At 40.4% G+C, this 16,222-nt stretch overlaps 1 protein-coding gene across 4 annotated transcripts in view; it reads left to right on the forward strand.

Annotated features, from left to right (window-relative positions):
• The window catches only part of igsf9bb (immunoglobulin superfamily, member 9Bb), a 77,637-nt gene that overhangs the window by 41,365 nt on the left and 20,050 nt on the right, over nt 1–16,222 (forward strand). For 3 of the 4 annotated variants that reach the window (XM_019857765.1, XM_019857769.1, XM_019857768.1), the window contains exons 8-16: nt 2,297–2,439; nt 2,827–2,967; nt 3,340–3,456; nt 3,970–4,120; nt 8,178–8,301; nt 9,151–9,326; nt 10,094–10,320; nt 12,141–12,225; nt 15,038–15,202. In XM_019857765.1, coding sequence (XP_019713324.1) covers nt 2,297–2,439; nt 2,827–2,967; nt 3,340–3,456; nt 3,970–4,120; nt 8,178–8,301; nt 9,151–9,326; nt 10,094–10,320; nt 12,141–12,225; nt 15,038–15,202 — 1,329 coding nt within the window. The remainder of the gene's footprint in view (nt 1–2,296; nt 2,440–2,826; nt 2,968–3,339; nt 3,457–3,969; nt 4,121–8,177; nt 8,302–9,150; nt 9,327–10,093; nt 10,321–12,140; nt 12,226–15,037; nt 15,203–16,222) is intronic. The other variant, XM_019857767.1, reaches the window with a different exon arrangement.

The following is a 16,222-nucleotide window of genomic DNA, read 5'->3' on the forward strand; positions in this document are numbered from 1 at the left end:
ATTTCATGAAGCACCTTACATTTCCTTCGACAAATGTGCAATTTACTTTTATCATTCACATATATGCATTGCAACTGATCCCACTGATTGTACAAACTTTAACAAGTAATTGGTTTTGAAAAATAGAGTAATGCACTTTAAGATTAAACGAGATTTATAAAGAAAGGAAGTTTTAAACCATTTACACGTGCATATAAAATCTAAATGTAATCCCTGCCTACACCTTACAAACTAAGGAGCGTGCTATTAAATGTGTAAATGTGAGAGTGCTATTGATAGCGTCTGCTGTCATGGGTCTGTCTCAGTGATGGACTGAGGCTGCTGTTGTCTTCTTCTCTGATCAAAACAGCGTCCCCTAGCGGATACTCAATGAATTGCACCTTATTAAAAATATTTATTCTGTGTCTTTTATGCATTTTCTTCACTTTTAAATTATCCTGTGGGCCTGATGAACGGCCCGCGGACCGTATGTTTGACACCACTGCTTTACATAATCATCTCGCGGGCCGGATTAAAGTCCTTGGGGGGCCGGATCCGGCCCGCGGGCCGTACGTTTGACAACCCATGCACTAGACGCTCCGCCTTATAAGGCGTCCTGTCCATTTTGGAGACAATTTAAGACTTTTAATGGCGCCTTATAGTCGTGAAAATACGGTAATTGTGGATCGTTTTCTTTATCTTCATAATTTTACCACCATCTTCTTGTTCTGTTTTAGACCCTTTTTACTTTCAATAAAAAACTATAAGGGCCATATAGACCACGTCCTGTACGAAAACATTCAAATTGTATGAGTGCATGGATGGCATCCTCTGTAATGGTTTACAACTAACAATGCTGCCGATGTAATGTGTGGAGTGGCCGACAACGCAACAGAACTACCATCGCAATGACAATGTAGGACACCAACCCACTATGCTTTGAGTGCTAGCGGGAATACATGGACCAAATATGTATTCCCATTGTTGGCAGCGCGGCACAGCATCACATTGCAACCAATAACGCTAGGCTAAAACCTGCAATCTACCGTATTTTTCGGATTGTACGTCGCTCCCGATTATAAATCGCACCAGGCAAAAAATATGCATAATTAAGAAGGAAAAAACATATAAGTCGCACTGAAGTTTAAGTCACATTTTTACGGGAAATTTATTTGATAAAATCCAACACCAAAAACATACATGTCATCTTGAAAGGCAATTTAAAATAAAAATAAAATAGAGAACAACAGGCTGAATCAGTGTACGGTATACTAACGTTACATGACTGACATGCCTGGTAATGTCAGTAACGACGTAACATATTAAGAGTTATTCAGATAACTCTAGCATGAAGAACATAACAAGTTTACCAAACTATCAGTTTTACTCCAAATCACTAAATTCAATGAAATCTTCATCCTCTGTGTCATTTTTAAACAACTCCCTCAACTCGGGAGGTAGACGATGCGCCGCTTCCTCTTCTACGTCGCTTACGTCAGACTCATCGTCGATTTATCAACACAGGCCGAGAGCTCCCTCTTGTGGTTTAATGTGAAAATAACATGTGAAATGACATAATCAGGTGTTAATAATTTTACACATAAGTCGCACCCCCGGCCAAAATATGAACAAAACTGCGACTTATAGTCCGGAAAATACGGTATATAGTTTACCATTCTTCAAATCCAGATGGGTTACATCTCCACTCCATGTCCGGCCATTCGGGCACATTTTCATCATTCTGAGCATCAGGCTCTTACATGTGTAAGAGCGTACGTACATCAGCTTCCATCGAGCCAACAACCTCCTCTTCCTCCAACTTTTCAAACGCCAGGATCCCGTCAGATAAGTTTGAAACATCGCTTTCTGAATTGATTTCTCACTTGCTTTGTACACTTTCCATAGTGACCCATGCTATTCTTGTCTTGAAGTGACGTCACATTTGCAGGTTGGTCACTCATCATGTCACTTTGGGAAAATGGTTACTTTGTCAAATTTACGCAAGAGAAATATTTTTTCATTCTTTATTTAATGTATTTTGCTTAGTTACTTGTGACATAAAAATATTACGGCAGCACGCTGGTCAACCGGTTAGCTCGTTGGCCTCAGAGTACAGAGGTGCATGCCTGTGACCCTTGTGAGGATAAGCAGTTTAGAAAATGGATCGATGGATACAAAATATTTCATTTGGGATTGTTTAGAATTACTTCACACTTGACCTTTAAGCATCGCTTCAAACAATCTATCCACAGCAATCGCCTTACCCTTATTACAAAGAAACCACCGCTGTCCTTTCTTGTGATGTCTTTTTGAGTAGATCCTGCTCGTGTTGTAAACATGCCATCTGTACTCTATGTGGCCATTGGTCTGCCGGGCTTCATCCGATGTCCTGTAGATGCCAACCCGCCTGTAACATTAGTTAAGTGGAAGAAAGATGGTCTCCCTCTCCGGATAGAGAAGGTAAGGAGAAGCACTAATGCATCTTATTCATTTTACACTTTGATTCTCTCCTCTTTCATCTCAAACTGCTTCAAACAACAAAGCGTGTCCCGGAAAAGTGGTTAGGACTGCACAACTGTCCGTGTTTTATGTTATGTGTTGTGCTTATTATTTTACTTTATGTTAACTGTTTTGTTAAGCGCTTTGTTACAGCTGTTGTGAAAGCGCTATATAAATCAGCATGTATTGTATTGTATTGTACACTCCAGAGTGTAAATATATCATCACACACACACACACACACTCACACACACACACACACACACACACACACACACACACACACACAAATGGATGTATATTCATTAATAATTGGGATTAAAATTTGTGAATTACTTACCTCTTCAGTATCCTGGTTGGAGCCAAATGAACGATGGGAGCATCCGCGTGGCAGAGGTGACAGAGGACTCTCTCGGCACCTATACCTGCATGCCTTATAATGCCCTGGGCTCCATGGGATGGTCCCCTCCTGCTCCCCTGGTGCTAAAGGTACATTTGCTGTTTCTTCTTATTTTTAAAGTTTTAAAGCCGGTCAGATTATTCTTATGTAGCATTGTCATTCTGAAGTTTAATTATTTGATTGACGGAATGACATTCGTCATTCAGACCAGAAATATTTGTCAAAGATTACATATTCTAAGAGTAGAATCTCATGGGCATGCAAAGTGATAATTAGATTGACGGACACAAAAGTTCTGGCCATTGTCATGAGGTGACATTTAAATGTTCATATGCTTGTTTCCTGGTGCCAGGCTTTGATAGTTGATTTTTTTATTTTTTATTTTACGTCTCTGACTTTGTCATGTGGAAGGGTATCAAAACAAAATTGCAAATCTGTAATCTGACTTTGAACCTGTGCAGGACCCTCCCAAATTCTCAGTGGTCCCTGGAGGGGAGTACAGACAGGAGGCTGGGAGAGAACTGGTTATCCCATGCGAGGCAGAAGGAGACCCCTTTCCCAATATAACATGGAGGAAGGTATGTATTAACAGCATTCACACTTTTGTCACCATATTCGGTGATCATATACTGGCTGACTTTCAGTTTTAACGTTATATTGATTCTTTGTGGATTTTTTTCTTTTTTGCTTAATTGTCACAATGTAATTGTATGGAACCGGATGACGTACTGAGCAATGTTTTTTTTTTTTAATCTTCGCTTGAGAAAATATTAAATTATGAACAAATTCGATATAAGTACAGAAATACAGCAACGGCAAAGAATATTTAGAATTAAGGAAACAACCAGCATTCATTAAATGCATGACTCTTTATTCTTTCTGAAGAATTTTGTCACTCGAATGATATCAGCATTTACAAAATATTTTGGACACAGTATTTTTTTTTTCATAAAAGTTTGTCTTAAATATTACTTTGGTCAAATTATTGCAAGTGTGTACAACTGTTTTGGAGAATTTTCTTTTTTTTTTTAATTATTGGATTCTACAGTATTCAATCGTCTTTATTTGTCCGATGTTTGTGTGATCTGCAGGTCGGAAAGCCCAGCAAGAGCAAGCACAATGTTCTGCCTCGAGGCAGCTTACAGTTCAAGTCACTTACAAAAGAGGACCATGGGGAATGGGAGTGTGTTGCCACCAACGTTGCTACAAGCATCACTGCCAGCACGCATGTCCAAGTCTTAGGTAATGCATATACAGTGCATTGCACACATTTAAACAGAAAACAGTCACTAGTTGCAGCAATACAACTAAATTAAGTTCATACGGTTCTACACACATTTTGTCTTTAGCTTATGCATCTGTTTGACAAACCAGGCTACAAAATAAACAGACCAATACAAACCGTATACAGACGCTCCCCAGCTAACAAACGAGATACGTTCCGAAGGATCGTTCGTTAGCTGAATTCGTTCGTAAGTTGCTTCAGTGCTATATTTTGTATGGAATGTATGTTTAAGGCTTATATAAGTATGTTTAAGGTTTATATAAGTATAATAAAATGAAGTTCAACTTACTTTTGGAAGATGTACTCGAAGGCTTAAGAAGATGATACAATACAATACAATACATGCTGATTTATATAGCGCTTTCACAACAGCGGCAGCTGTAACAAAGCGCTTAACAAAACAGTTAACACAAAGTAAAATAATAAACACAACACATAACATAAAACACGGACAGTCATGCAGTCCTAACCACTTTTCCGGGACACGCTTTGTTGTTTGAAGCAGTTTGAGATGACAGAGGAGAGAATCAAAGTGTCCTTTCACCAGTGGATCAGAGACATCATGCTCAAAATGTGCACACGTTGGCTACAAGCTAAGTTTCAAAGTCAACAAGCTGTAGCATCCATAGACGAAATCCATTTCAATTCCAAGCGGCGACTCTCGGTTCCAAATACGCATCGGCGCTCTGCGCCAACGCTCCTCTCTCCTCATCCTCAACTTCAAGCCATCCATCCAGCCGCACCAACGCCGACTGTCCAACAGCGCCGACATCTCCACTGAACAAAACGGGGTTGTGAAAAATGCTGCCCATTACAGGCGCAAAAAACACAAGCGCCCCAGGTCTGTCCAGCACCAACAGTCAATGGCGCCGACATTCCTCCCAATCAAAATCTGTGCTGGTACAGGCGTGCTGCCGAGAAGGCGCAACCACCAAGCACAGATACTTCTCCTTTGACGAATGTCGTGGCCAAAAAACGCTGAAAACAGTCCATATCAGGTCCACACGATGAAACAACAAACAAAATGTGACAAAACAAAAGACAAAAACAACAAAAAAGAACAAAAAAGCAAGGCTCTTGAAGAGCACTTGCAGAAGGCTGCCTACTCGGGCGCCATCTTGTCGTGTGTTGATGGACGATTGCACAGTTTTCTTCTTTTTCTCATCATAAATGATGCAGTAGCACTGTATGGCATCATTCATTTGATTTGCAACCTTTGTGCAACGTTCAATATTTTGGTCTTGCTGCTCGAAGAGTGCGATGGCTTCATCTATGAGCGAAAACCCCTCGGCCAAGAGTTCCGTCTCAAACTTCTTCATGGGGACAGGCGTTTCCTCCTCCTCCTCCTCCTCTCACAGCCTCGCGTCGGTGTTAGCGGCGGAAAGAAGTACTACAGTACTCGGAAAAAGGCGCGCAATACAAAATCTAACTTACAGCATCTCTGTCCGAGAACATTTTTCGACATACCTGTACCCGCAAAAATGTTTGTATGTACCGTTGTTCGTAACACGAATGTTCGTAAGCTGGGGAGCGTCTGTACAGTCGATCCTCTTTTTAATGTACACCGTTTACGTTCTTACCTCTATAACGTTCACATTTCAAAGTCCTAATTTCACGTAATTCATTTTCTATTTGCCAATTTTGCTTACCACCTACACTGGGGGTGTCAAACTCATTTTTTTCTTTCGCGGGCCTGATTTTAGTTAGAGGTTCCCTTGGAGGGCCGTTGTGACTGAAATAATTTAAAGAAGACAAGAATAACGGTTTATTCACCTATTGTTTAAGTGACTGTAATGAGGTGTTTGGTAACAAGAAAATGCTTGCAGTATCACTCATATTTATTACAAATGAGGATTTGAAATGTTGGTAGAGATTTTAGCACACATCATGGAAGATGACATCTTTGATTTGCTTTCGCAGGCCACATAAAATAATGTGGCGGGCCAGATCTGGCCCCAGGGCCTTGAGTTTGACAACACTGACCTACACCTTAATAACATAAACTTCATTATAACAACCAGATTTTTCCCACAAAATAGTTTAAACGAACCATGGGAAGCGAACTGCCGCTGCGACCTTCCTTGTAAACAAAGTGTACAGTGCGGGATTCCCCTCCGTTACTTAGCAACGCTACTGATCGACTCATACATTGTTGTACTTCTGGAGGCACGGTGCGGTCCTGGGCACGTCGTCTGAAAACATGTTTGGTAAACAGAAGCCAATCTCGCTGCCTCGATGTCTATGAAGGCTGAAATTCTCACTTTCGAAAGAGAGTCTCCCAGACAAAGCTCAGCTGAGACGACGTTTTGGAAAAGTCAACAATTGCGACAATCATCCTTAATGGCAACAAAACCATGGCAGATTTTTGTGGGCAGTGGATTGAAAGATGATCGTAAACGGCTTCGGGGTGCGGCATATCCTGAACTGGAGATGGCAATTTTCATTTGCTGACAGAATGTTTTCAGAGATGAAGTAGGAATGCTACCGTTGTTTGTTCCATGTCTTATTAAATCATTTTTTCTTCATACTGTATACACGGATGTTTATACATGTTCATGTTTTTACACCTATGAATGTTCATACTGTATTATACATCGTCATTGGCGGCCATTTTGTTGGAAATGGTTACAGCGAACCACCATTATAACGTACAGATTCATTATGTCCCTTGAGGTACGTTGTCACGAGGTTCGACTGTTCTAAACAGTAACACACAAGTTCCACCCTCATGGACGTGGACAACGGAACAGGTTTGCCATATCAGTAACTATTGTTTTTAGGGATTTAGGGAATAGAAGAGACATTGATTAGCTGATAGAGTCTCCAGCTCAGAGAGACAACATGTGAAATAGAAGGAAAAAAAATATTAGTCCTGTAAGGAGGAAGTTCAGGTATCACACCTATCCAAAACCTGAGATCATAAAGTTATATGATGTAGATATGTTGCAAAAGAGTTCAAACCACCGACATATCTAAATAGAACACATCATTGAAGACAGATTTGTGACATGAATAAAATCAGCCCTGGTGTGTTACTTTTCTTTTAGCACCACGACATTTTCAACAAAATTAATAAAGTCTCAATACAATCAGTATCAATCTGGTCTCATATTGTCCACTCATCAATAATGGAAAACATCATTTAATAAAACACAAATATTGATCTAGTCACGTGAGCTCTGAAACGTGTGAAACTGTCTCGTAAAAACTACGCCCATGTTCAGACTTCCTGAATGGAATGATCGGCGTTTTGCCTGCAGTGTCACATCAGTGGTGAGTGAGAGTGAAGTACATGCTTCAAAGCATAGTTGAATAACTGAGCGAGCACCCGCAGTCGTAATACTGAAACTGTCAGGAAAGTGGGAATGGTGCAGTGTCCTGTTTGTAGATTCAACTGGGGTTGAAATGAAGGATGGTGTGTTGAAATGTAATGTCCGTGGTGCCCACCAGCGTCACCAGGTAATAGCAGTGCGCACGTGTGCAGCTTCAAGGCAACATTGGTTGGTGCTATTTGATATTTTGATGAAATGGTTGCGAGGATGATCAGTGAGGTCACTCAATAAATTTTTGGCTACATAAAGGCTGCAAGAGACACTCAGGGACTGTGGACGGTGCGGATGTGTCCCACAGGCCATATTTTGCAAAGGTGTACTTTAAATCTCTGAAATTCATCCAGAAAGTTGGGGGGGTTGGGAAAAATACATATGACAAGAACATTTGGTGCTCCAAAATTGTTAGCTGCGTTCTTCATTATTGAATGGTTTTCCTCAAAATGGATGCTTTTACTCTTCTAATATATGTAATGTGTATTCTATTAATAACCAAAGTATTCTGTCGTATTCCAGTTTTTTATGTGATAACAGGTTTGTTTTTAGCACTTAAGGAGACTTTATTGTGACAAATATGATTTGTTTGAGTGGCTTATTATGTTGCATGTTGTCAACCTAACAGAGACAGTTTCGATGACTCACATGCAGTTTTATCAACAAGTCCTACTGCTTCTCCTACCTGCAGGCACAAGCCCCCATGCACCCACCAGCGTCCACGTGGTGGCATCCTCCACCTGGGCCAACGTGTCATGGGAGGTGGGCTACGACGGAGGATTCCAGCAGACATTCTCAGTCTGGTACGGCCATGTGTGAGTCATCCCAGCCTGCTTCGCTTCCTGCTTTTCCTTCTCGTCGTATTTATTTCTAAAACTATTTTCTTCTGGGGTATATTCAGAAGTTTTTTTTTTTCAAATAAAATATTAAATGCAGATTAAATTGGTATTTCTCAAATTTGTACCCCGAGTTTAGGAATTACTCCTTGACCTCTGCTGCTGCTGTTGCTGCTTTGCTCTGCTTAACTGTAGTTCATATTCTCCATGTGTTTCGATAACCTAACAATGTTAACCATTTCTCTCACCGTATAAGCTCTGTCATAATAAATGAATAATAATCTGAGCAAATTCATTATCGACAAAATATTATCTTTCTACTGCTGAAAATGGCGAAATATTTTTAGGATGCCTTTTAAGTATCTCTTTATGACCCCAAAAATACAGGTCCGTATTTTTTCATTGTAAATATAAGAAAGATTTGTAACGATTGTTTTGACAAGATTGTTGCATGTGCATCTTTTGCTAATCATATCAGCTCCTGATTGTATGGCCTGGGCAAACAATAAAAATGCAAAGCTAACTGCAGCATGGGCTTCCCATCAAGTGAAAGTGCAATTGATTGTCATCAGTTTATACTGTGAGTGACTGGTGTAAAGGGAAATTAGGTCATTTTGGATAAAGGTTGACTGAATGTTCTATTTACATGTTTTGGAAAATGTTGAAGAATGTTGGATAGGATATTGTATACATACATAAATAAATGATAGAAATAATAACAAGATATCATGGGCATTGAATTATATCCTACAAAGTCAAATGAAATATAGATGTAACTGTCCCAGTCTCTGCCTGTCCAGCTCACTTCTCACCCTGACTCATGTGCAGGCTAAAAAGGGAGCGTTTAGGTCCACACGACTGGCTCTCTGTACCTGTGCCAGGAGGCCAAGAGTGGATGGTGGTGCCTGGCTTGGAGCCCGAGACAACATACCAGTGCAGCGTCCTAGCCCAAAACAAGCTTGGCACAGGACCCTTCAGCGAGGTTGTCACTGTGAACACATTAGGTGAGCATATTTGGTGCCTCTTGCCGAGGACAAAGGGATGATCGTACAAAAGTTTGTGTCCTACTTTCACTCTGACATCTCTGCTTTGCATGCCTGCATTTGTGTGATCTGGTTCTCTGTGTGGTGTGCAACCATAGAGTGTGAAGAGAATTTACTTGTCTCCTTCCTTCGTTTGGTCAGTAGTTAACTATGCTTTTGGTTTTATTTTGGTTTCATCATGGCTGCGCAGAGCTCAGAAAGTAGTTGTCTGTTTGAGTGTGTGTTGGCGAATGCACATGTCAATTAGTGTCGGGCAGAACCCTTTTAGGTTACAATTGCTTCCTGCTAATAATCACCACAAGAAGGCATAGGGACATGAACAGGGAAACAACTCAATGGGGAATATAAAAAGACGGTGTAACACCATACATAAGGCGCATCGGATTACAGGACGCACTGTCGGTGTTTGGGAAAGTTTAGTCCTTTTAGGTGTGCCTTATAGTGCGGAAAATACGGTAAATACCTTAGAGAGAACGACTTTACAATAGCCAAGGGTTGCGTTCATGCAATGGTTTTCAAAGTATAACTGAAGTTAGATGATGGTAATGGTTTCTGAGGAGATCCTTGTCAAATAAAACTTTTATTGCACTGAGTCACTCTCATAGTTAATTTAGCTGTCGGATCTAAAGAGGAACTGGCTCATGTTTCACTGCTGTCATGCTGCTACAACTTCTTACATAGCATTCATTTCATGTCTTAACCATGGAATTTTAAATGTCTTCTTTCAGTATTTCCTATAAGTACCCCTGAACCATTGGTGCTGCTTACCCCACCACGGTGCCTCACAGCCAATCGCACGCAGCAGGGAGTCCTTCTTACCTGGATCCCGCCCGCCAATCACACAGCACCGATCCAGCATTACGTTATGGAGTTTCGTTTAGGGGAACGATGGGAGGTTCTGGATGACGGCATCCCCTCAGGCGAAACAGAGATGCTCGCTCGTGACCTCATCCAGGTAAATACAGAAGACTGAGTTTCACTGCTTCACTGTGCATGTAACACTCTTCCAAACCGAAAGGTTTGTTGGTAATGTGCTCAAACACCTACATTATTTGATGGGGTAACAGTTTGCAAGTGACGCAGAGGCATAGTTGTGTCATGCAAGGATTTTGACTGCCCCTCGTGCTGAAAGAATCCACAAGAGACGCTCTTTTTGAGCAAAGCACTAAGTGAGTTGCGCCCACACTGCAGGTAAAATGAATCAATACAAATAATGAATATCATTTTCAGAAGTCTCCTTCAAATATATGTGTGAGGTAAATAAGATCAACATATTTTTAATGACTAAAGTTCTGACGCTGACGTTCTTGACGTCACATCGATTTCTGTTCAACTGCTTGTTGAACTGATTCTGCTGTAATACACGTTTGAGCGTCTGTCTGATGCTGACACCCACTCAGATTTCTTCTCCACGCTTGCACGACACACACATGCTTGAACCTTTTTTACGACTTGTTGCTTATTTCACTAAGATGACATCAACTTTTTTATATAGAGTGGTACCTCTACTTACGAACGTCTCTTCATACGAAATTTTCAAGTGACGAAACGCCTCAACAGGAAAATATTGCCTTAAGTTACGAAAGAAATTTCAAGATACGAAAGGTAAAAATACAGTATGGCCTACTACTCGCAGGTCAGAGTTTCTTGAACGCAACATACTTGTAGCTGCTCTGCCATCGACTATTACTGAGCATTATCCTGGCATCCCATTGGCTAAGAGGGAACCTCTACTGTGTGTGTCCACGTGTATAGATATACAAAGAGATATGTGTCTATGCAGCGTCCTCGTCAATCGCCCTCAGGCCAAGAGGTGTTCCGATAGTTTTATGTAAATGTGAATCCCCAGAAAAAGTATTCACCAGTTGGGTGAGCACTCACTATGCTGATTTTTGCCTTGGACATTTTCAAAGGATTGTTAAAAGCCGACAAAAGCAAACATCCTTTGATCTGTTCTTTCCAAAACGCCAGGCAAAAACCACTTCTGAGAGAGAACATGGACAAAAGAGGCCAAAAAACGATGAGGATGCAGTTAAAATTTAAAAAAAGTTAAATGACCATAATTTTTATCCTTTATTCTTTGTTTTTTACATTATGCACAACTCTCATTTATTGTGCAATAATCCAATTAACATGCATTTGTTACATATTTTGATGCATTTTTATGCTTTAGAAAACATTTATTTCTGAATTTTGGGGAGCTTGGAACGGATTAGGGCATTTACAAATGCGTCTCTACTTAGAAAATTTTCGAGTTAAGAAATTTCCAATTAATTTCGGAGGGAGTGTTACCACTGTATAGTTATGTTATTGAAGTAAGGTGTGATGTTTGCTGGCTGTTTTTTTTTCATTGCTTTTGAATTGCCAGTTTGAAAGCATTGGTACTGACCAGGATAATTTCATTAACATCCAATTTAATTTTATTCTTGGCCATTTTTAAAATTCATTTCAAACATTTATATTCGACAGTTCAAGTGTAGAACAATATCAAATAACACTACTTAACGACCAAAAATGGACAATCAATTCATATTTTTTCACACATCCATACTATTAGGCAGTCCCCCATGTCTGGGTGTTGTTTTTACAAATTATTGACCAACACCAAAAGTGTTGAAAATGGCTTGCTGTCTTTGATGATGCAATGTTTTTGGGGTCTCCTGAAAAGTGATGATTTTGGAGGTTGAAGCAAAATATTTGCTTTGGTTTGTTTAAACACACAGGTAGAATGTTAATGATGGTTGAACCTTGACATTCTTGTTCTTCTTCTCTTAGGAGGCCTGGTATGAGTTCCGTGTCATGGCCGTCATGGATGACACGATCAGTGAGCCAAGCAACATAGTCGGTGTGTCCAGTACAGGTAAGGAGTTCTGCTGTGGAATGCTGATTTAGAAACCTAGAGACAAAACAGTCCTGATTGAGATGAAATGCAGTATTAGCTCAACTTCCTTAAAAACTTTGACTACACATGCTGTGAATTCAGTTGATTGGACTGAATTTGGAAAGGCAGAAACCTGTCTATGTGAGAGCCTGTAGTCAAGAAGAGCATTTCAAGGGACAACCTGACCATGAAGTCAGAGGAATTGTATGAAAATCTCTGCTGCTTTGATGGTCTCAATGAGCACATTTGTATCTGTAAATAGGATCTATTACTATAAGGCGCTTCCTATTATAAGGCGCACCTTCTATGAATGGCCTGTTTTAAAACTGTTTTCATCGATAGGGTGCACCACATTATAAGGCGCATAGATAGAAGCTACAATAGTGGCTGTGGTTGCGTTATGCATCCACTAGATGGAGCGACGCTAAAGGGAATACAATACAATACAATAAAGTTTCATTTATATAGAGCTTTCAAAACCGCTGCAGCTCTAAAAAAGCGCTTTACAGAACATTTCAAATACTACGTCCAAGAATTCAGAATATTGATCCATATATCAACCGCATCGGATTATAAAGCGCACTGTCGGCTTTTGAGAAAATTTCATGCTTTTAGGTGCGCCTTATAGTGTGGAAAATACAGTACATTGACGTACATTGTCAGCTGGTCATCTACACCCTTGAAGCGTCTCAAATAGTCCTTGTTCAAAAATCATCACATTGTTCCAAATTAATGTGAAGTATCTTTGGATTATGTGAGCAAACCTAGCAACCTGCCAGAGTCAGATTTTCTGATAAATGCCCGTGTCATACTTTGAAAACACAAATGAGCGAATTTAATACAATAATGAGTAATTTAATAATTTACTTTATTTGGTGATTATAAAACTTTTATTGACTCAAATGACGCTGAGGAATTGGGGGCGTGGGGGTGAAGGGATGAGACAGAAGTGGAAAAAATACTTAATATTGTAAGATTTAAATGAAATTGCAGATAAGAAGGATAAAATCACCGTGAAGAAAACAACAAAATCGACGATCAAAAAATGCTGAGACACTTCCTTGCACAAAAAACTGACAAAAGTGAAGACCTCACTGTTGATGTTTCGAATGATACCCTGCAGCACTGTCATGTCACCGTCCAGTCAATGAAGACTGACAGAGGGTACAATGTTGCCCGGCTGATAGCTTTCATCAACTGGCGCATAGAAATACCAAACAGCGTTTCAGAAAATGGATGGATGGACACAGTTTTCGGAATCAGGCTGTAACATGACAAAATGTAGATTAAAAGAATAATAAATAATGAATACTTTTCAAATGCACCATTTATGTTGATATGCAGTATAATATATCAGGTTTATGTACTACATACTCATAAATGTTACACTGCCTCACTTTGCACACTCACCGCATCATTCTTCACCATGATATCATCCCACAACCTCAATAAGTAGCCCCCGGGCTGCTTCCATCCTGCTAGAAGCTTATTCGTGGGCCCATAACTGTTCGTCACTGTAAGCCTCTTCATACTGCACTTAGCACAGCGTAGTGCTCCTTCATCCAAGCCATGGCCCAACAGAGCAGCCCCACCCGCTGTGAAAACCATGTGTTGTCTGGTTGGAGCAGCTTGTGTCTCCATGCCAACGACACACAGTCAGCCTGTTTACTGGGTCACTCAGTTCACTACTTCCCGTGCACTTTTGTTTTAGGAGCAGATAGCATATTGTTGACAGTGAAATTCGGCAATTCAAACAAGAATGGACTGAATTTTGAAATTAATTGACCACCTTTGTACTTCATATGCCAGGAGACAACGAGTATTACTGTGATAAAGATTCCCAATTTGAAACATCATTATGAGATGAAGCATAGGAATTTTGAAGAGGGATAGAGTTTGTGTGAGCAAAATAAACAATTCTCAGATGCTGAAACAATAAAAGAGTGATTCTTTCATTTGATTTTAGCGTGTGTTAGCTTTGCAATTCCTGAGCTTCTTTTTTTTTTGTGACATTAAAAACGAAAAATGCTCTGAACCCACTTGTGATATATTTGCATTCATGAGAGTGATCGTGTTTTACTATTTGTTTTACTGAATGTGAAAATTGATTTAGCTCATATTTTTTGGTTGTTTTGACTGTTACAGTATTATCGACTGTGGCTTGACCAACCCCAATAAATGGACCTTTGACCAACTAAACATTTTTTGTGGCCCTTTCAGATTTGAAATTGAGTATCCCTGCTTTAGACCATGGTTGTATGCTTATCGTCAGAATTCAAAGACACATTCTGCAACCATTTATAGTTGCAGTATGCCAGCTTTCATCTAAATTTAAACCTCTCAAAAACTTGATGTATGACGCAAGTACATAATAGTTACTCAAAGCAGCAAACAATCAGGAGAGTTTCTGACTGGCTCAAGTACTCTTTAAGTTCTCTGCTGCCCCCAACCGTTAGATTATACAGTTCTTTGCTAGGTAGCGACACAGAAGGCCATTTTCTGACTTAGCTGACTTGGGCCGAGGAGCTGGATCAATCATCGTACTGACCCATAGTGAGATACAACCGTTCATGCTCACATTCACACGTTCAAACATTTTAAGGTCCTGTTCTTCGGGACTCATTGTGCCCAATGGGAGCCCACACGAACACAAGGACGGGATAACTACCAGCATTTGCGTAACTAACCACCATCATCATACACTTGTTTTTGCTTATGCATTTTTCTTTCTTATCTTCTTGTTTATCTTTTTCTTGCTATTCATGACATGACGGTTCTTCTTACTCCGCAGACTTCTTTCCTCCTCCAGAGCTGGTTGAGGAATCAGGGTTGGCGCGACCAGTTGTGGCTGGCATCGTAGCCACCATCTGCTTCTTGGCTGCAGCCATCCTTTTCAGTACAATGGCAGCCTGCCTTGTCAATAAGCAGCGGCGGCGGAAGCTAAAAAAGAAAAAAGGTAAGGGAGAAGGTCACCGGAATTTTTGTACCTATTACTGTGGATCCGTTCGACAGGGTCCACCATCCTTTTCAAAACTGAGAGCTACTTCTTGGGGTACGGAAAATTGGGAATGGCTATCAGTTGCATACACATCCCTGGAAGAACAAATTCACTCAAATTACCTTAAAAAATAGTCATTCCTAATTTATATTCCTCGATGGGAAGAGACTGATCATGTTAATGATTTCTCACAATAATTACAGAGGAATACAATACAAATACAATACATCCTGATTTATATCACGTATTTTATTTTTTGCTAGTTTTTAGCCTGAACTTTACAGTATTTCTGAAGTCTAAATAAATCAGAGATGAATGTCCTCCGGATTTTCCCGGAATTCCGGGTTTTTCAAATTTTTATGAAAATCTCTCCGGAGAATTGAGGAAAAAATGCCTCACATTAATCCGGATATTAGTTGACAACATTGAACGAAGACTCGTTTGAGTTCGTTGTTTTGCTTTCACGAGCGTAGCCATGTAGAGACACTAACACTAGTAACAGTAAAGAGATTTTCGTCTCTTTATAAACACACTTGCTAAACCCCAGTGGAACGAATAAAAGACACCGTGGACAAGACAGTTGTCGTAAAAAATATATTTGGACAAAAAGGGAAACACACAGATTGGCAGAAAAACGTGTCCGTCCGACTTCGAGTGTCGTCTTGGCTAGCTTAGCTTAGCTGTTGTCGTGTGCGATGTCGGGTGTGTGACGTCTGCGTCGGCGCTGATTGGTTTCAAATCAAAAGACGCGCTTGCGTACATGTTCGCGCTGAAGCACGCACAGCAGAGAGCAGCGGACTATACTGCTGAGGCTCGCTTAGCTTGAGTGGCGTCGCCACAACAGTAATACCCTCGCCTCGCATTCTCATGGCCTCGCCATATCTCGGAGATTTCGAAATTTCGGCACGAACGGAAACCACAAAGGGTACATGTGTGCACACAAAAGGAAGATTAATCATTGAATGTCGAGTATTTGAA

This window comes from Hippocampus comes, unplaced genomic scaffold (assembly GCF_001891065.2).
Source record: "Hippocampus comes isolate QL1 unplaced genomic scaffold, H_comes_QL1_v1.1 scaffold248, whole genome shotgun sequence".
NCBI classification, from domain to species: Eukaryota; Metazoa; Chordata; class Actinopteri; order Syngnathiformes; family Syngnathidae; genus Hippocampus; species Hippocampus comes.